Source organism: Felis catus, chromosome C1, assembly GCF_018350175.1.
Source record: "Felis catus isolate Fca126 chromosome C1, F.catus_Fca126_mat1.0, whole genome shotgun sequence".
Classification (NCBI taxonomy): domain Eukaryota; kingdom Metazoa; phylum Chordata; class Mammalia; order Carnivora; family Felidae; genus Felis; species Felis catus.
Genome location: NC_058375.1, coordinates 43823939 through 43843900, shown reverse-complemented (window position 1 = coordinate 43843900; position 19962 = coordinate 43823939). Strand labels below are relative to the sequence as shown.

Below are 19962 nucleotides of genomic sequence, written 5' to 3'. Positions count from 1 at the left end.
AGCCAGGCAGGAGAGGCTGGGGACCCAGAGAGAGGGGAGCTAATGGAGGGTTAGGTCCCAGAGTCAGTGAGAGGGGTAGGTGCTGGGCATAGGAGGTGGAATTGGCCTCGGACAGGATGTGGAACCATCCTGCAGCTGGAGGGAAGGGACAGATGAGCACTTGGAGACAGGGTGGGAGATGACGGGGTGTCTGCTTTCCATCTCTTTGTTTCTGCTGGAGGGGCTGGGGTTGTCTGCAAGGGGAGACTAGTGACCATCTGGGATGATGTCCGTGGAGGGTCAGAGAGAGAGCCACCTAGGGAAACACGGAGAGGCTTAGGGTGGAACTGAGACCCGAGAAGAGGCTGGAGACGCTGACCAGGCACAAGTGCTGACCGCTCGGTGACGGAGCGCTGCCCAGCAGTGCTCGGGGGTCCACGGCAGGTGAGAATACAGCCAGCTGGGCTTGTCCCGCAGATGTCACACCCTGGAATCTAAGCCCAAGATGAGGCAAAGGGTATGCCAGGTGTGGGACAAGCACAGGGAAAAGAGACTAGAGGTTGCATGGAGTGTGGAAAGAGACGGCTGTTTCAAAGGTAGGATGAACATTTCAGAGGTGAGTGATCCAAGGGATAGCAGGTCGAGGGTGTAGTCGTGATGACGGTGACAGTCTTCCATTCTGCGTGGCTCAGCCGATGCCATCACAGCCCTGCCTGCATCTTGGTGTTCACCGTTCCAGGCATGCAGACAGCTTCTGCCTGCAACCCCTGTGCTTTGGAGCCATTCCTTGCCCCTCACTGGTACAACTTGAGGCCATAGTCTACACCATCTGCCGGAAGTGTGCATGCGGGTTGCCCACCATGGTAGCTGCTCATCAACATACCCTCAACTGGCTTCTTCTCAACCCTGTCTCACTTCCCCACGCCCCTGCCTGTGCTTCCTGGATCACCTCCCAAATAAGCTGCTTGCCCTTAAACCCTTGTCACAGAGACCTCCTGCAGAGCAACTCAACCCAAGACAGCAGGCTCAAACCCTCTGGGTATTAGTTACCTCCTCTGTAAGACAGGGAGTCTAATGTGTGCCTGTGAAATTAGAAGGGCGCAAGCACACGGACGTGAGGCTTCTGGCACCAGGCCCAGCACCCAGCAGGCACTAGGTCAGCGCTCTCTCTCATACACACAGTGGGTGTTTAATAAAAGCTCCTGTCCCCTCAGATGGCCCAGGACGGCGGAACCTTTCTGTCGCTGCCAATCAAGTCCCACAGGTAAGCCAGTCTCTCAGGCCTGACCAATCCCGATGCTCTCTGCTGAACACCTTCCAGGTGGCTTCTCATGCTGCCAGCAAAGGGCTCCCCGGGGACCTCCTGACACAAGGATGGGCCAGAGGCAACATGTGGTCTGGCAGATGGCCGTCTGAGTTCCTCTGAGGTAAATAAAAATCGTGCTTCCTCCCATGCGCGGAGCCAGGCGCCAGCTAAGACTTCCCGTGCACCATCTCATTGTATCCTCTCAGCGAGTGACAAGCTACTGTCTTTTCCTCTTCACGCTCTGGAGGCTGGGCCTCAGAGAGATTGGGCGACTTTTCCAGGCTGCTCCCACCCTGCAGGAGAGGCAGAGTCAGGATTCAGATCTCGTCAGCAGAGCCCAGCCTCCTCATTGGGAGGCGGGAACATGCCGTGTTACCCTCAGATGCCCTGTCCTGGTGTATGCTCTGCACAGAGAAGGAGCTTCGCGAACGAGCCCTGGGCTGAACTGAACCAAAAGGGGCTCCTAGAGGAAGTAGAAAGATCCTGTTTCCTGTCGGACGCAGAGCCCTTGAGGGCATTTCTGCAGCCTGACTCCTAGCACACAGCCTGACGCAGAGTGATGTTCAGGCAGGGTTTGTGGATCAGATGAGGGAATATCTAAGATTCTTGGCCAGAATTTCCACCGTGGCCAGATCTGTGATCGCGTTAGGAGGTGCGCACTACTATCTTCCCATTCTGTTTTTCCAGCTGCCTTCTTCCGTGAAAAAGACTTTTCCCTCATCAGCTGTCCACTACCACCTCCTTCACTCTCCCTCTGAGCTAATCTGAGTATGTCCGAGGGATGCTCGTCCCACCGGTCCCACTAATCAGAGCCTCCCGTCAGCACCCCCCACGGGCGGGGTTGGGAAAGCCCGTAGCAAACACCCACGACCTGGCTGCAAGACACATCACCCCGTCCCATTTCTGTGACAGCCCTGTAGGCAGGGCTGAATGGCCCCACTGGACAGATGAGTAAGACTGAGACCCAGAGGAGCTAGATGACTTGTTCAAGGCCACCTGGCCACCTGGCAAGCTAGAGGCTGAGCTGGAGCGGACGCCAGATCTGCCGAGCCCCCAAACTCATGCCCTTTCTCCACCACCAAATTCCTTTCCCTCCCGAAGTTGCTTTTCTTCCCGATGTGGTGTGGCCAGTGCAGATCTCAGAATGTGTAAACCTGGTGACACTAGATCCGTCACCTTAGAGTGGAATGAAGGAAGCACCTGGGGATCAGCTTACTAATTCGAGGGGCTGATGAATTATTCAGGTCGCCATTAACTTAGAGGCCTTTTCAGCCTCACCTGTCTTTCCCCTGCTGCAGACCCTCAGATCCTGGCCTGCCCCGAGCTCTACGGACCTGTGGGGGCCCTGGCGAGGAGATGCTGGCAGAGCTGGGGTCCTGTCTGCTGCTGGCAGTGGCTCTGCTGGGCCCAGGCCCCGGGGCCCAAGCCATGACAGGTAGGAGCTCCTGAGGACAGGCGGGCTCTGGGAGGGGGTAGACGAGTGGCCAGGTGGCTGCCAGGGCCTCAGGAGGCTTCCATGTGGGAGGACAGAAAGCAGGAGGCCATATGGAGGGAGTTGGCTGAGTTGAGGATGTATTTGTTTCTGAGATGGTGGAAGACGGTATTTACGGGGTGCCTGCCATGTGCTGGGTGCTTCACAAATATGACTGCATTTCATCTTCACGGCAAACTTCAAGGTGGGCATGAGTTCTCCATTTCACAGGTGAAGAAACTGAGGCAGAGAGAGAGGTTAAGTAACCTGTCCAAGGAGGTATAGTTACCAAGGGCTAAGGGAATGGCTCAGAGAACAACTGAAGGTTTAATGCCAGAGGGAGCCTTTACTCTCCTCCTGACAGCCTGCTGTACTTCCCCACTGCCAGCGGGTGAAATCACAGTCCCTCCTGATGGCATTCAGTGTCTCTCAGGTTTGGCCCTAATCTCCGTAATATCCAGCCTCGGTTCCCTGTGTCCCTTGGGCATCCCATGTCCTGGCAGAGGATATACCCCCCTTCTGGAAATGCTTCCCCCTCAGAGCTTTCACCCCACTGTGCCCTCTGTCTGGAAGGTCCCTTTTCTCTTTTTCCATCTGAGAACCTCTGGGTCATCTATCAAACTCAGGTCAAACACCACCTCCTCCAGGAAGACTTCCACACGCTTTCGTCGGCCTCAGATGCTCCCTTCTTGGAGCTCGCAGAGCCCTCTGCCTGCACCCCGGTCCCGGGTGGCTTTGTGCTGCTCCAGCCCTGTAAGCGTTGTGTGTCTGTGAAGCCAGGGGCGGGGGGTGGGGTGGGGTATCACCTCACTGGTCTTCAAGGGGCGTGCATGTTACAGGGGCTCAGCAAACAGCCCTCGGTGCCTGGTTTTCCTGCAGGTTCAGGTGGGCCTCCAAGAAGGAAAGGTGACAGTGCCACTCACCTAGTTGGTGGCAGAGGTGGGCTGGGTATGCAGGCGTCTCACTCCTTCCTGTAGGGGGAGAAGCTAGCTGTTCCCATTTTCCAGCCTCTGGGGCTTCAGTGGCTCTGGGGTGACCCTGGGGTGACCCTGGGGTGACCCTGGGGTGACCCTGGGGTCCCGGGTGGCTGGCTGATTGCTGGAGGACACGGCCTCCCCTTGTGCTGGCGCCTGAGGCCTCCTTGGCCACAGGAATTCTGCTCCAACACTCCCAGGGCTTTTCCTGTCCCGTGGGCAGGGCCAGGGGAAGTACAAGGACAGGCACTGGACAGAATGTCCCTCTGTCCTCCTACCATAAAGGATGAATCAGACACGGTTCCTGCCCCAGCCTGCTGCGGGGGCCAGCAGGGAGCTGACAACCTGAGCCGGGTGTGCTTCTGCAGCCCTTTCTCCCCGGTGCTCACAGCCACCCCATTTCCCAGATGCGTGACTGAGGCTGGGGGAGGCTAAGTGACCGTGAGAGCTTTGTTCACGTCATTTCCTCCCTCCGAATTGTCCCCAACTAACAACCTTCTTGTTCCTCCTGGTCAGACTCAAGTATCACCTTCCCCGTGAATCTTGTCCCTCCCCTAACAGTGCTGGCCCAGCAAGATTGGCCTCCCTCCCTGCGGCCCCCAGAGCCCCTGTGTGGCTGCAGTCACACTGCTTGGCTTTGTCTCATTTGCCTAACTCCCAGCCCCTGACCAACCCCCCCCTCCTCCCCGTTCCACAGTACTCTCCCCAGGGAGACACCCATTCTGAGTCAGCACAGGCCTGGCTACATGCTTTTTGACCTTTTCAGTGAACAGAGCTAGGAAACTAATTTTTTTAGAAATAAAAATAAATCTTAATTTCAATTCAAATCGAGGACCACAAGTGTTCTATTTAATTTTTTAACTTTATGGTTGTATTGCTCTCCTCTTGCACTGAACGTCTTAGCTTCTATTGACATTAACATACATGCTTTATTCCGATTTATAAAATACTATAAAATAGCACTACTGACTGTTAGTCAAATAGTAAGTCTACTGAGTAATATTTCAGATTACTTCGTGGTTCATTTTGTGCTGGGGATATATCCCACTAGGAACATACAGTCAAAAAAAAGTGTATTTCCACGTCATTTGGAATCCTTTTTCCCCATGTGAATGTGCCTCCAACCTGATATATGGCTAAGTTTATTTGTTTCAGCTTGGAATATTTAGGGATTACTTAAAAATGTCTTCTTTTTTTTTTTTTTTGCCAAGTTAAAAATTATATTAAAAGTTATTCATGATTATAAAGTCAAAATCATAAAACAGGTCGCACTGAAAGAGGTCTAGACGGCATGCCTTTTCTTCCCCTCTGTTTACTCCATCCCCTGACAGAGAATCACTTTTATTAGTTTCCTTCCATTGTTTTCTTTTTTTAAATATAAGCAAATATGTGCCTATGAGAATGTACTTTTAACCGCAACAAGCTGTGCGCATTTTCACTCAGGGCGGGGGTATTATCATTTGTAATGTTTAAAGTCCTCCCTGCACACGTGTAGGGTCTGGCACAGAGTTCTATTTTATCTAAAATTATAGGTCCACCCTGACATTTCCTATCTCCTTTCCCTGCTTAATTTTTCTCCACAGCACTAATCACTATTCAATACGCTCTATATTTTACTTACTGTGTTTATCATCCACGTTCCCCACCAGAATGTAAATTCCACGAAGGCAAGGATTTTTGTCAGCTCTGCTCCTGCTGTAACCGCAGCACCTAGAACATTGCCTGGCACTCAGATGACGTTTGTTGAATAAATAAAAGAACGCTTGATAAGTATTTGAGGAATAAGCAAATGAATGAGCACACATAGGCATAAATGAATTGATTTAGGGTCGTGGCCTCATGCTCCCTCAGCCCAGCCCAGCCCAAAGACCCAGCTTTGTAGCTGGGCCCATCCCCCAGGACCTCAGCGCTGACTGAGCCATTCTTCCCTCTTGTCCCAGGTGTTAAATGTGGGGGTGTGCTCTCAGCACCTTCCGGAAACTTCTCCAGCCCCAACTTCCCCAGGCTCTACCCCTACAACACAGAGTGCAGCTGGCTGATTGTGGTGGCCGAGGGTTCCTCTGTGCTGCTCACCTTCCACGCCTTCGACCTGGAGTACCATGACGCCTGCGGCTTCGACTACCTGGAGGTCTACAACGGCGCCTCAGGAGACAAGGGCAACCTGCTGGGGAGGTTCTGTGGCCGGGTGCCCCCGCCGCCCTTCACCTCCTCCTGGCATGTCATGTCTGTCGTCTTCCACTCAGACAAGCACGTGGCCAGCCGCGGCTTTTCTGCTGGCTACCAGAAAGGCAAGGGGGTCCTGGCAGGGGAGAGGGTGGCCCTGCAGGGGCAGGGGGGAGGAAGAGAAGTGGGCTAAGGCGAGACTTGCAGGCTGCTCCAGAGCCTGGGTGACCCTGCTGTCGCAGTTCGGGGGCAAAGGCAGCCTCTGGCTGTGGTCATGGTGGTTGTGGGTTCCCACCTTCACGGCAATAGTCCTGGGAGTCCCCAGGAGGGTCTCGCTGTCCTCTTGCATTTGCCATCATCCTTCTTATCCCATGCCATGGCATCAGGACAAAAGAGAGGACGCCATGCTCTGGGGATGGGCAAGAGACCCCTCCCATCCCAACCCAAGTCCTCCAGAGTATAAGATATGCATGGGTCTGTGTGGGGCTGGTGACACTCTCCCTCCCTAAGTCTTTCTTAATGCCTCTTATATTGCAGGTCCCTAACCCTCCCTCCCTCAACCAGGCTGGAAAACTGCACCATAGTCTAGTGAGGGGGGCAGAGGCCTCCTCCTTGCCTTCCTCCTTGACTTATTCCTCCTGTCTCCAGGCCTCTCTGCATACACTCAAACCTCCTCCCTTCTCCCAAGGCCCAAACCAAGGGCCTAAATCATGTTAGCTCAAGCAGTAGACAACCACAGAGGCTCCTGGCACACAGGGTCTACCAACAGCAGTTAGGGGCTCAGGTGGGACTGCTCCCCAAGCTGGCTTTAGAGGCACAGAATTGTGGGATGAGAAAGCACAAGAATCACACACTGATCTCATCATAGTTTTGGATGCTTAGGTTTAAAAAAAAATTTTTTTTTAATGTTTATTTATTCTTGAGAGAGAGAGAGAGAAGGAGACAGAGCCCGAGCAGGGGTGAGGCAGAGAGAGACACAGAATTGGAAGCAGGCTCCAGGCTCTGAGCTGTCAGCACAGAGCCCAGTGTGACTATGAGATCATGACCTGAACCGAAGTTGGACACCTTACTGACTGAACCACCCAGGTGCCCCTAGACCCTTAGGTTTTTTTAAAAAAAAAAATAAATAAATAAAATTTTTAAATAAATAAAATTTTTTAAAATTTTATTTATTTTGAGACAGAGAGAGACAGAGCATGAATGGGGGAGGGTCAGAGAGAGAGGGAGACACAGAATCCGAAACAGGCTCCAGGCTCTGAGCTGTCAGCATAGAGCCCGACGCGGGGCTCGAACTCACGGACCGCAAGATCATGACCTGAGCTGAAGTCGGATGCTTAACCAACTGAGCCACCCAGGCGCCCCGACCCTTAGGTTTTTTAAATGTTAGGATATCAAAATCATAATACCACGAGCAATGTTTTCCAACATTTTTAAAACCAGGAGTACCTGTATAGCAAATGGAACCTTATGTTAATCCCCTATACGTAAAAGAGAGGAAAGCAATATTTTATTGGTATGCCTTTACTGTATTTTGTAAGTTCATGTCTTTAGCATTTACTTATTATATGTCAATCACTGAAACCATAAGTCAATATTGATGGCCTCCAACGAGTGAAGTGTTTATATATGACCTGTGACTGTGGACGCTGTCTTTCAGTGCATTAAAGATAGTCTGAATACAGCATAAGAGTGAAACTTGCCCCACATGCCAGCAGACAGATGCCCCAGGTGGCTCCTGTGAACCCCCAGAGCATGGTTTGAAAGCCTCAACTAAGGGTGTTAGTGTTGAAAAGGGTCTCGCGACTGTCAAAACCTGCTCTCTCATTTCACAAACAATAAATTTGAGAGCAGAGAGGGAGTGTGGCTTCCCAAGGTTACACGGCTGTGGGAGGGGGAAATGCTGAGACAAGAAGTCAAGCCCTTAGCCGCCCAGCCCAGTGTAGTTAGTGCCCGGTTCACAAAGCCGTGCCCTGGGGCGAGATTCTGGAGTCTTGGGAAATACCAGCGTGCCCCTCCCTGCCGGTGGCCTCCAGCTGGTCGGGTCATTCGTCATCACCCACCTCCTAACTGTACTGGCTGCTCTGGCTTCCAGAGGGCTTTCGCCAGCATCTTAGACTCTTGCATGAGCCTGAGCCTGATGGATCGGGCCGGGCAGGTCTTCTGACCTCTCCTACTCCCACGAGGCTCAGGGGTCACTTGCCCGGGGCCACACCCCTAAGAGAAGACAGAGCTGAGAGGACATCTCAAGCCTCAGACCACAAGCCCATTTCAAGTCCATCTCTACTTCATCAGATCCTCTCTCCAAGCCTCAGCTTGCGCATCTGTCACAGAGGTCTGAGAACACTCCTGAACTCACAAACCTCAGGCTCTGTGCCCCACGGGCCTCACAGGAGGGGACAGTGAGAATCGGCAGGTCAAGGGCCCGGGCTCTGCAATCAGGCAATTCCGGCTCTTCCTGTTACCAGCTGGGTGACCCGCTGTCAGAGCCCTGCCCGTGTTCCTGGGGCCTCGCCACGTCAGCGGCTCCTGCCAACCTCCGTGTCTCTATTTGAAGGCTTCCTCTGAAGTCTCGGTTGGTCACCTGTATCCCCAGCAGCCTCAGCCTGGACTCTCAGGGGTTGGTGTACAAACGCCCCAGCTCCTTTCTCTCGGGTGACAGAACTCTGAGGCGTGTGCCTGACACCCTTCCCCAGAGTTCCCCAGCAGGGGTCAGCAGCTGGCCTAAGAATACCCTTTAGTGACCCTGGCTCCCTCATTCCTCACATGGGGCCCCCCGTGTCTCCCAAATAAACTCCTTGTGCTCGGACCCTCATCTCGGGGGCTATCTGGGTGAACTCCAACTCCCCCAGGTAAGTTACTTACCTTCTCTGTGCCTCCATTTTCTCAACCATAAAGTGGGGAGAACCACTGAGCATTCCTCTAGGGTGATGGTAATGGTGTCAGAAGAGTGTGTAGGTGCTAAGTGCCGGGCCCGTGCCTGACGTTTAGCAAGTGCACAGGGGATGGTGACGAGGTTCCCATGACATACCTGTGGGAGCGGCACGTTGGGGGGTGTCCGGTTCCCAAGGGAAGGGGTCCAGGGGATCACGGGGAGGAAGAAAGGTCAGTTAAGAAGGGCTTCCTTGCAGATGTGTGTGGCGGCGTCCTGACGGGCCTTTCGGGGGTCCTCACCAGCCCCGAGTACCCCGACAGCTACCCCAACAACGTGGAGTGCCGCTGGGTGATCCGGGCCGCCGGCCCCGCCACTGTCAAGCTGGTGTTCGCGGACTTCCAGATGGAGGGCAATGAGGAGTGCACCTATGACTACGTGGTCGTCCTTGGGGGGCCCGGCCCTGCCCACGGGCATCACTACTGTGGCAGCACCAGGCCCCCCACCCTCGTGTCGCTGGGCCACGAGCTACAGGTGGTTTTCAAGTCCGACTTTAACATTGGAGGTCGGGGCTTCAAGGCCTACTACTTCTCAGGTAGAAGGGGCTGGGGCTACACCTTGAGTCCCCCGTGCATGCTGTGTCTGTCCCTGCCTGGCCAGTACCAAGGCATAAGCATGTCTCCACCTCTCTGAAGTCTTCCTGATTGAGTCAGAGTTAGTCCCTTCTTTCAACTCCTTTAGCAATGATCTAACACTCTCATTTATGTTTGTGCTCTGCACATTGATCTCCCCTGACTGTGAGTTCCTACGGGTTTGTCTTTGTACCTGCCGCATAGAAGGGATTCAATTAATGTTTGTACAAATGAATGAATGAACTCTTGACAGTGAAGTGAACTAGACAGTGGAGGAGACAGAGAAGGAAACAGACAATGAAAACCCACTGGGATCGGTGCTAACAGTAAGGATCATGGATGACTTCCTGGAGGAGGAGAGAATCCGGTAGTGTTTTGAAGGAGTTAGCCAGAGGCTGAAGGAAGGGAAGGGTATTCCAGGTAGAGAGGTCAGCATGTGCAAAAGCACAGAGGACAGAGAGGGCTTAGTGTGCTTGTATGCTGGATGTTCGGTGAGGCTGGGAGGTAGGGCTGGGTGAGGGGCAGTGAGAAAATGAGCAAGGTCAGGTCATGAGCCACCTTGTCTGTCAAGTCCAAGTTTGGACTCCACTCTGAGGACACGTATTAGGTCCTGTTACTGAATTCCTGACGGGGCCAGCCCTCGTGGACTGCCAACTGGAATGAGAGTCCCAGCTCCCAGCCAGTTTCAGTGTAAAGCAGGCTTTGGGATCAATTGTCTGGTTTACTGGCCATGGTGCCCATCCCCTGCCAGGGTGGTTTTAGGACCTTTATGGCGCCCACTGCCCCAGCTGTACTGCAGAGGGTGACAGTCTCCACCCTTCTCATCATTGCTCCTCTGTCCCTCTCTCCCCAATCCAGGAGAATGCCAGGAAGTGTACACGGCTGTGCGAGGCAACTTCTCCAGTCCACAGTACCCCAGCTCCTACCCTAACAACATCCACTGCCACTGGACCATCCGCCTGCCTCCTGGCTACCGGGTCAAGGTGTTCTTTCTGGACCTGGATCTGGAGGGTCCCAGCAGCCTGACCAGGACCTGCGACTTTGACCATCTGGCGGCCTTTGATGGGGCCAGTGAGGAGGCGCCCCTCCTGGGGAATTGGTGTGGCCACCACCTGCCAGCACCAGTCACCTCAAGTCACAACCAGCTTCTGCTTCTGCTGCACACAGACCGCAGCACCACCCGAAGGGGCTTCTCTGTGGCCTACATTGGAGGTCAGCTGGCGTCGAGGGTGTGGGTGTGCTGATGGGGGAGGGCAAGGCTGGGGTCCCAGGTCTTTGTAGCTTCCTCTCTCCAACCCACCAGCTGGTGTCCTCAGCCTCTTCCCGTGTGGCTACAGCATGGCCACCTGCTTCTCTGGGACCTCTGAGACCTGCCACTGTGGCCCTTGCTTATTTCTACTACCACAGGGCCCTGCCTTTCCAGTTTCCAACTCCATGATCCCTAATCACCCTGACCCCATCTGTCTCTTTCTCCCTGGGGCCCCTGGCCTCTCTTGAGCTGTGGCTTATCCTATGTATCCAGGGGCAGTCCCCAAAATATGGCCACGTTACTTATGATAAGCAATTGGCATAACCATGGAGATGCCAACAAGCTTTGCTTGTATCGGTCATAAATCCTGACTGACAGTGGCTTGCACAAATGGCCTTTTTTCCCCTCACATAAAAAGAAGTCTCCAGCTAGGCAGCTGCTTTGTTGGTTCAGGGACTGTCTCAGCCGGTATCTCTGGGATTCTCTTGGCCTTCTGACTGCAAGATGGCTGCTACGACTCCAGACATCATGTCCGTGTTCCAGGCTGGAAGAGGGTAGGGGAGATGCCAGCTACAAGTGTCCCCTTATCAGGAAAGCAAAAGCATTTTCAGAAGCCCCAAAAAGACTTCTTGGTCTCATGAGTTTGAACTTGGTCAGATAGTCATGCCTAGCTTCAGAGGCAGCTGAGGAAGCTGGTACTGGGCTTTTCCAGCTTCCATCGTGCCCATTAGAGTTGCCAGCCAGCAGCGTCCACCATCTCTGCTGTCTTCTCATCCCCTTCCCTGGGCCATGGGCCCAGAAATGCCTGTGCTCTGGACCCATTTTTCCCTCTGTCTGAGCAGAGCGAAGCTCCTCATTGTGCAGATGTGGGAAGGGAGGTCCGGAGAGAGGAAAGACCACCACAGTCACACAGGCAGTGGGGACACAGCCAAGACCAGAACTCATGCCTGCCTCCTTTGTGGCTGAGCGGGGCCCGAGGGGAGGGAGTCAGGGCTGAGCTCAGACAGACCAGGGCCACATCCAAATGCTGCCATTTACCAGCCATCCAATGGCCTCATCTGTACAAGGGGTTGGTAAGTGCCCTAGGTAGGTGGTCATTCAGGTGAAATGAGGCAGACAGGTCCCAGTGCCGGACTCCGAGGACATGCTTGCTGAGGGTGGATTTTTTTCCCTCCTGTGTCTCAGGCCTGGTCTGCATTCAAAACATCTCCCCTCCATCCTTACCCCCAACACAAGTGGTGATGGGGAGGGAAACAGCAGAGCCTCAGCAATCTAGTGGCAGCAGAGTGACCTGGGCAGACCCACCCTCCAGGGCCTCAGTTGTTTCCATCCATAAACTGGGGGAGGAGAGCTGTCCCTTTTTAGAGCAACCCCTTCTAGAGTTTCACTCCAGAGAGCCAGGTGCCATGGGATCTGCCACAGCCAGCTGGTAAGTTGTCTTTTCTCTGCGGGTCTCAGTTTTTCCATCTGCAAAATGAGGACACTGGCTGAAGGATCTTTAAAATCCCCTTTGGCTCTAATAGTCTTGTTTCTGGGCATGGGTCCTCTCCCAGCTCTGTGGGATCTTGGACAAGCCCCTTTTCCTTTTGGTTCCTCCAGAGACTGAGGGTGGGGCAGCTCAAATCCTGGCTCTGCTCCAGGGCCAGGAGCCCCACTCCCACCCACCCCACCACCCTCCCCAGATCCCCATGGGAGCCCAGGGTCAGACAGGGGCACTCACACTGGGCCAGGCTCCAGATGTGGCCCAGGCTGCAGGCGGCCTCCCGGCTGGAGGACAAGCTCGGCATCAATCAGGGGTGACACACAGTTCAGCGCCACCGAGATCATCGTGGGAGACGGCGGGCCCATAAATCCCCGACTGCCCAGACACCAGAGGCTGAAATATGTCTGAGGCATTTCCCGGAGAGGGGCTGAGAGTTCCAGGCCTCTGCCTGCCAGCTCTTCCCTTTCCCTCCCACCAGCCACCCCTTCCTCCCCTTCCACTGCCCCCACCCCAGCCAGCACGCCCCCCCCCCAATACACATGCTCAAATACAAAATACACCCAGACACAAAACATCACACCATCTTGTGCGTATAGGGTGGGGAGATACCCAAAGACTCGATTCTATAGACTCAATAACGGTTAAAATCCTAACTCAACCACCGCAAACAGCCTCACCTCTCAGAGCTTCAGTTTCCGGAACTGTAAAATGGGTTTAGTTGTGTCCACCTCATGGAGTCATCGTGGGGAGAGAGTGAGGCTTCCTTCACTACCCTCTGCAAAACTACCGTTCTGCTCCCCCCACCTCCCCACGTAACTCCTGCTTTCCCTGTTTCTTTTTTGCTTGATTTTCTTTCAGCCCACTCTGATATGTATTTTACATACGTATTGCCGCCTCGCCCAACTAGAATGTAAGCTCCAAGAAGGCAGGGAGTTTGGGCTCTTTTCTTCCGTTTCTGTTTCCATGGTGCCTGTTAGAATTGTGCCTGCACATAGCGGGCCATCAATAAATATGTGTTAAATGATTGAATGAATTGCCTGGCACATGGCAAAGAGATCAGCAAATAGTAGCTCTTCTTATGGTTAAGAATATTCACTTATTCATTCATTCATTCATTCATTCAGCACCCCACGGCACCTGCCAAGTTCTGTGCCAGGCTGCAAGGACACGAGAGGGCCTGGTGTGTGCCCTGGGGAGCTCATAGTCTGATGGAGTTAAGTGGAGTAACACGTGTAAAACATCCCCATAGGGCTGCATAGGAGTCTCCCCTCTCCGAGCCTTGGTTTTCCCACACACCACCCTTTGGGTGGGGTCTGGGGGTGCTGGGGGCAGACCACCTGCCCCTTAAGGCCTCCAGCCCCTCCTTCCCTCCATCCCCAGTCGTGCCCGTGAACGTGAGCTGCTCCCGCACGGATTTCCAGATCCTGATCTCCGCACAGGCACTGGCACCGCTGGAGCGGACCAAGGTCTACCTGGGCAGCCGGAGCTGTGCCGCCCAGGAAGTCGGCAGCACCTTCCGGATCCAGGCCCGCTTTGACACCTGTGGCACCGAGTCTCAGGTAGGAGCAGGGGCGGGTGGGGGCGGGGGGGGGGAGGGCAGGCGTGAGGGAGAGGGTCTGACCCCTGCTGAGAGGCACCTGCAATTCCTGAGAATTCTGGCTCCAGTGACCCCACAAGCCTGGGTGCAGAACTCAGCCCCTCTTGGCTTTACCCCAACAAACTTGCTCAGTGTAGACATGACAAAATACTCAAACAGGGAAGACAGAGCAGGGGCCCCACTGCACAGCGCAGTGACGGCCAAAAGCCCCTACTGAAGGCTCCTCCTGCAAGGCCCTGACCCTGACCATCCTCGGAGGCCTTCCTGCCGTTCCTTGCCTCCTCCTGGGCACTCCTCGCCACCCAGTCCCCACCCCTTTAACATGCAGCCCTTGCTGCCCCCTGCTACCCCTTCCCCAACCCGTGATCCAAATCGTCCCTGGGCTCCACACAACAAAAGGGCCTTTCAAGTAACAGGAACCACTTCCCTCCAAAGGCAGTGAGGCTTACAAATAAATGAGTTTTTTCTACTATCCTTATATTTTTGAGGCTTTGACTCCAGGTTTGGGGCCCTCAGAGTCACTGGCAGCAGCCCAAGCACCTGGGATGTTTGTATTCTTAGGACAGATTGGAGGGGAAAGGAGAGACATCCCCCCCCGCCCCGCCCACCCCCAGAAGGAGCTCCTATCCCCAGCCTTGGTATCCAGGGATGTGCCAGACTGGCTTGGCAGAAATCACACACTTTCCAGCAAACCCTACTGCCTCCAACATTAGCTGAATATATGCCTCTGGCCCCTCCAGCCCGCCCCTCTGCTTCCCCAGCCTCCTGGAAATCTCTGTCCTTTAGACCTGAGGAAAAAGAGAAGTGGGGGCAGAGTCTTGGCTGCCAAGATGACCTGCCCTCCCCCCTACTCCATGCCCTGAGTCCTCATTCTGCAGAGCCATGGAATGATGGCGACAGAGAATCCCAGAGGCAGGGAACCATGAAGTCGAGAATGAGGGATCAGACACTCGGAGTCTCCAAGTCATGGAACCACCACCCTAACTTGGAACCAAAAAATCATGGAATCTTGGAGCCAATATCATGGGAAACATAAAAGCTGAGAACCATAGACTCCTGGATGCCTAGTGTCACCCTTATAAGTCCTAGACCCACGAGGACCAGTCTCTGCATCGGGTCACTTCCAAAGATGCGCAGCTCAAACAGCCAAAGGCAATGACAACCTTTCTGTGCATCTCTGAAAAAACACTGGAGACTTGATTTCATAACCAGAATACCAACCACGTCTTGTGTGGCTTTTTCCCCTCAAGTCTCTCACTCATCGAAAACCCCTAAAACTTCCCCTCACCCCCATTTTATGTGATTTTTTTTCTCCCTTCTTTACTATGTGGATTCACTTGACCCTTTCACTGGGTCCCCTGCCACTCACAGGTCCTGTCTTTCTTCATCCAGTAGCCCAATTCTGTATTACAAAAATCTAGGACATCAGTCTTCCCCAGAGGGTGTGGTGGCAGACAGGTTGAGGGTGCACATGCAGAAGCCTCTTTTGGGGACATGGAACCCGAGCCTTTTGGAAGCCCCTCTGTGACTCCCTTCCACACCCTTCCCCAGAGGGGTCGCCCAGTGTCCAGTGACAACAGCTTCCGACTGCCCCTGCTTTGCTCGCGTTGCGTTAGGCAGCTTCGCTGTTACGAAGCATCAGCTCAGAAGTGCCACCACTGGACATGGGTGGTTGGGCAGCCTGAGGGGTGTAACAGCTGCTGCAGATTTGGGGTTGGTGGGGAGACTAGCCCCTGTGCCACTGCAGCCCCACTCCAGGCCATGCCAGACTGCCCACTAAAACACTGCCCCTCAGTTCTGGACCCAAACACCCCACCATCTTCAGGGCAACCTGCCTCCTGCCTCCCTCATCTGTAGGGGTAGGGAGGGCAGCAAGTGTGCCAGGCCCCCCACATTTCACTCCTCGGTGGCTCTGCCTAAAGCTGGGTGGTGCCACTGGGATGGCCAGGGACTCCAGTTCCATGTCACTTGTGTGTCGTGTGACCTCAGACAAGGGATTTAACTTCTGGGCTTCGGTTTCCTAATCTATAAAATGGGGGTATTAATGGTGCCAATAAGAGAGGGTCACTGTGAGAATTAAATGAGATAATGCACTTGAAACAGAGGCTGGATCATGGCAAATGTCCCTGTTACTGCTGCTACTCTCTCTCATAGACCCCGCCTCCTTGAAGCCAGAGCAAGCACTGACCCATCAAAACTGATATTGTCCTTCCAGACATCCCCATGGTGTCCCTTTTACAGGTGGGGACACTGAGGCTCCAAGCAGAAAGGGAGTCAGTGGCCCAGCTGGGACTAGAACCCAGGCTCCTAGGGTTCTGCCCCCTTGGCACTGAGTCCCGACATATCTAGAGGGACAGGGTCAGCCCTTGGCCCCTTCAGGTGCGAGTGAGTGCCCTGTGACCCCCCACAGAGGAGGAACAACACGTCGGTGATCGTCAGCGTGCTGTACATTGACTTCTCGGCTGGTGGGCAGGAGGACATCCATGAGTACGAGGTCCGCTGTGAGCCACGGCGCAAGGAGGCTTCTATCCACCTGCTGTCTGGCTCCGACTGGCTGGGGCCCTATGCCGCCACAGCCGAGCATCTTCAGGAAGCGCCACCCAGGGATGAGGTGGAGGCCCTGGAGGGCCCTGTGGCCATGGTGACCCAAGACACCAGTGACATTGTCTTCCTGGGCCTTTGCATCCTGGCTGGAGTCCTCATGGTCATTGCCATCGTGGTCCTGATGCTGCTGTGAGCAGGCAAGGGACCTGGGTTCTGGCTTCCCTGGGAAGCAGCTTGCGGTCCCCAAAACAGGAGCAGACCAGGCTTTATCGACTTGTTGGCGACCATGGACAAGTCACTGTCCCTCTCCGAGACTCAGTTTCCTAGGCTCACAGAGCTGGCATGAGGCTCAGAGAAGAGCACGAATGGATATGAGCTTTGTAAACTATGTCATGTTGTGTGTGTGTGCAATTGTTACTAATTTGAAAGATGGCCTGCAGTAGAAAAGAAGACTCCTGTGTGTGTTACTTGGCATCACGGATAGCTGTGGTCACTGGTCACTTGTTCTGTAACTTGCACAAGTGCTTTACCCACTCAGGATAAAAACAAGGGCATCTTTTATTTTTCCAACTAATGGCTCATCACAAGCCTTCATTGGCAGGAAATTTAGTAACTGTCTAGGGGCCTCCACTCTCTTGAACTGACTCAGGAACCTTGAGGACTTCATCCACAGCAGGCCAGTCCTGCCTCCAAACTCCAGAAACAGAGAGAAATGGAGCCGAAACCCCACCTAGTGCTGTCATCCTAGCCTCCGCCATGTGGTGTCGCTGTTGGAGGCTGGTTGTGCGCATCCCAGTGGATCCTGTCTGAAGAGGTGGCGATGCCCTGCGAGGTCAGATCCCTGCATAAAACACAGGCGGGCCCACACTGTGCTCAGCAGTGAGGCTGGAAGCTGAGGACTGGTGTCTCTTTCATGCTGGCGTTTTTCCTTAAATAGATCGTGATCCTTGACTGCAAAGCTGACTGAAGTTCCTGTGTCTTTGTCCTCACCCCTGATGTTGAGTCCATTGTTTCCCTTCAGATGAGTTCTCTTTGGAGCCTGTGGACCTTCTCCTGCCATTGGACTTCACTCAGAGCTACTCCAGCATCCCCGTGTTTCTCTAAGTTCACACTACGGGGAGCATGGGTTGGGTTCCCGGTGCTTTCTGGCATCCTCAAGCAAATTGGTCCAGTCCCCCCAGAGCTCCAAGTGGAACAGCCTTGTTAATGAAAAATAAACAAAGAAATACAGTTATAATACACCACCTTCCCCTGCTCACCTGTATGTTTGTGTAATGAATCACTCACAATCAACAGAAATCTCCACCTTGACCATGCTGACCACGGTGCTCAAGTAAGTGAATTGGAGCCTGATTACAGCTCTTTCAACAACCCAACCAACATCCACTTGTTTCCAGCTTTGTCCCCATTGTTGTGACCGGCTCCAAGCACCCAGCAGCGAAGAAGTCAAATGAGATTTCCTGCCTCTGAGATGTCTATACCCAGGTGTAGCAGCTTCGGGGAGAGGGAGGCAGACAGTAACTTGCAGAGAAAACAAGAGTGAGAAAAGCCAACAAAGTAAAAAATTAAGCAAGGGAGAAAGAGTTGCCTGGACATTAGGAGAACTGGTTCAAGTCCAAGTTCTTCTCATTAATTGTGCAAACCTGGGCAAGTCACTTTGAGTCTGTGAGCCTCGATATCTCCATCTGCAAAATGGGACCACTGTTCATAGCTTGCTGTAAGATCGTAGCAACACGATGAACTAGGGAGGTCTGCCAGGATAATGTGCCAGCAGGCGAGTTTTGACTGACACCCCGGGGTGTTGGGAGCAGAGACCCCGTCCTCTTTGTCTCTCACCCACCTTCTCCCTCTCAGATTCCTCTAGCCACTGAGCTACATTTGCCAGCCTACAAACCATCTGGGTCTCAGTTTCTCTGGACAAGACTGATTACACCCCCCTGCCCCCAAGGCCAGCCTTCCTGCCTGCAAAGCAGGGGTGATGATAAATAACACCCGCTGCACTGGTTCTGTGTGGGGCCTGAGATCATGCATGACAGTGGCCAGTACCTGAGAAGGATTCAACAAACCTGTTATGACCTTGACCTATGAGTTCATACAAAAGCTCCAGCCTAGAAACCCAAGTTCTCGGCCCAACTTTGCCACTGGCTTGCTGTGTGGCCTTCAGGAACCCATTCCCTTCTCTGGCCACAGTTCCTGTGTTTAAAATATAACAAGCATCATTATCACCTCTGGCACCATCGCTGTTGTAGCGACGACTCATAAGCACCAGCTACATGGCAAGTGTTTGAGCTGTGTCAGCTGACGTAAGCCACCTTGTGAGGCAGACATAATTGCCCCCATTTCACAGATGAGGAAACTGAGGTCTGGGGAAGGAAGTGCCTTGCGCCAGGTCACAGGTGATGAAATGCTGAAGCGAGGCCGAGAGGAGGCAGTTCTTTCCTGAGCTGGGGCCTCTTGGGCCCCCAGGCCAAGCTCTCAAACCCAAGGGCCGTGTCTGGTTGGGAAAGGACTGGAATGGCCGACAGGGAGAGGATGGTTTTACCCACGGACGTGCCCAGATACTGCCATTCCCAGCCCTCTGGGCAGCCGGCATGTTGATTATCCTGCCTGAGCCATGGGAAATGACAGTCTTTCTGACGGCACAGTGTCTATTAGAAATGAAAGGGCTGAAATGATACCCATTAGCCAACACGCCCTGGCCCAGGAAGAGTGTCTGATGGTGTGTGTACGTGTACCAGTTTCCCCTTGGTGGAGAGCGGAGGCCTTAACCCCAGCTCCCCCCGCACTGGTTATATGGTCTCGGGCCTGCCTACCCCGAACCGAGAGCTTTGGGTCCTCCAGCCTGCCTGTCCCGGTAGAGCCAACGTTACAGATGAGGAAATCCTTGGCAAATGGAAGTGCCGGCCCTGGGAAGATGCCTTCTGGCCTCCGGGTCAGGCAGACCTGCGTTCATTTCCATTCTCGCCCTGATTCTGTGTGACCTCGGGCAAGTTGGTTAACCTCTCTCAGCCTCAGTTTCCTCACACGCAGAATAGGGACACAAAGATGCTCCTCCCGAGGTCATCGTGAGGCTTGAGAGAACACAGGGAGAGCGCCCACATGGGGCTTCCACCTGTACGATTCTGGAAGCTGGCAGGCCCCGGCCAGGCGAGGGCCTCTTCCCCGAGGGGTCCTCAAATCTCAGAGTTGGAAGGGTCTCCCAGGACTCCTAGCTCCCCTGCTGATCTTCAAGAGACCATGATCGTTCCCACCCCCAGCCTGTCACTTTGTACCCCTTTGCCTTCCTTCGTAAGACATATCGCCGTCTGCAATGATGCGAGGTGTGTGTGTGCTTTCCTTGTCCCCGTCACTATGACGCCAGCTCCACGAAGGCAGTCTTTATCCCACCCGCCCCTGCCAGAGCCGGGCACGCGTGCCCTTCAGTAAGTATCTGTGATCGGCTGAGTGAATGAACGGAGGAGCTCCACGTGACTCCATCCACCGAATCCCACGTGTGTGGCAGTCTCGGAACTTCGGTGCAGTCTGAGTCATGGACATTTCCCAAGTATCTTCTCTGGGCCACCCTCTGCATGGACACGCAGACTGGCTCAGACACGGCCCTCCCTCAGGAGCTCAGCGTCCTGGGGGGCAGGGAGTGGGGAGAACCAGGCATCTCACGGTGAGAAGTAGTACTTCCTGGAGGAACACAGCCAGCC

At 54.0% G+C, this 19962-nt stretch overlaps 2 protein-coding genes across 5 annotated transcripts in view; both read left to right on the top strand.

Annotated features, from left to right (window-relative positions):
- Nucleotides 1-1599, top strand: part of LOC101096748 (NADH-cytochrome b5 reductase-like) — a 32721-nt gene extending 31122 nt beyond the window's left edge. For 2 of the 4 annotated variants that reach the window (XM_045035879.1, XM_045035875.1), the window contains one exon: nucleotides 1194-1599. The gene's annotated coding sequence lies outside the window, so the exon portion shown is untranslated. Of the gene's footprint in view, nucleotides 1-718 lie in introns of all 4 variants that reach the window. The other 2 variants (XM_045035877.1, XM_045035876.1) reach the window with 2 other exon arrangements.
- CDCP2 (CUB domain containing protein 2) lies at nucleotides 1166-19581 on the top strand. Its single transcript, XM_045035883.1, has 7 exons — nucleotides 1166-1243; nucleotides 2584-2720; nucleotides 5671-6018; nucleotides 9022-9357; nucleotides 10253-10606; nucleotides 13507-13685; nucleotides 16134-19581. Exons 1-7 carry the CDS (start codon nucleotides 1194-1196, stop codon nucleotides 16458-16460), a joined length of 1731 nt encoding a protein of 576 aa, XP_044891818.1. The 5' UTR covers nucleotides 1166-1193; the 3' UTR covers nucleotides 16461-19581.
- Nucleotides 19582-19962: the final 381 nt, after the last annotated feature.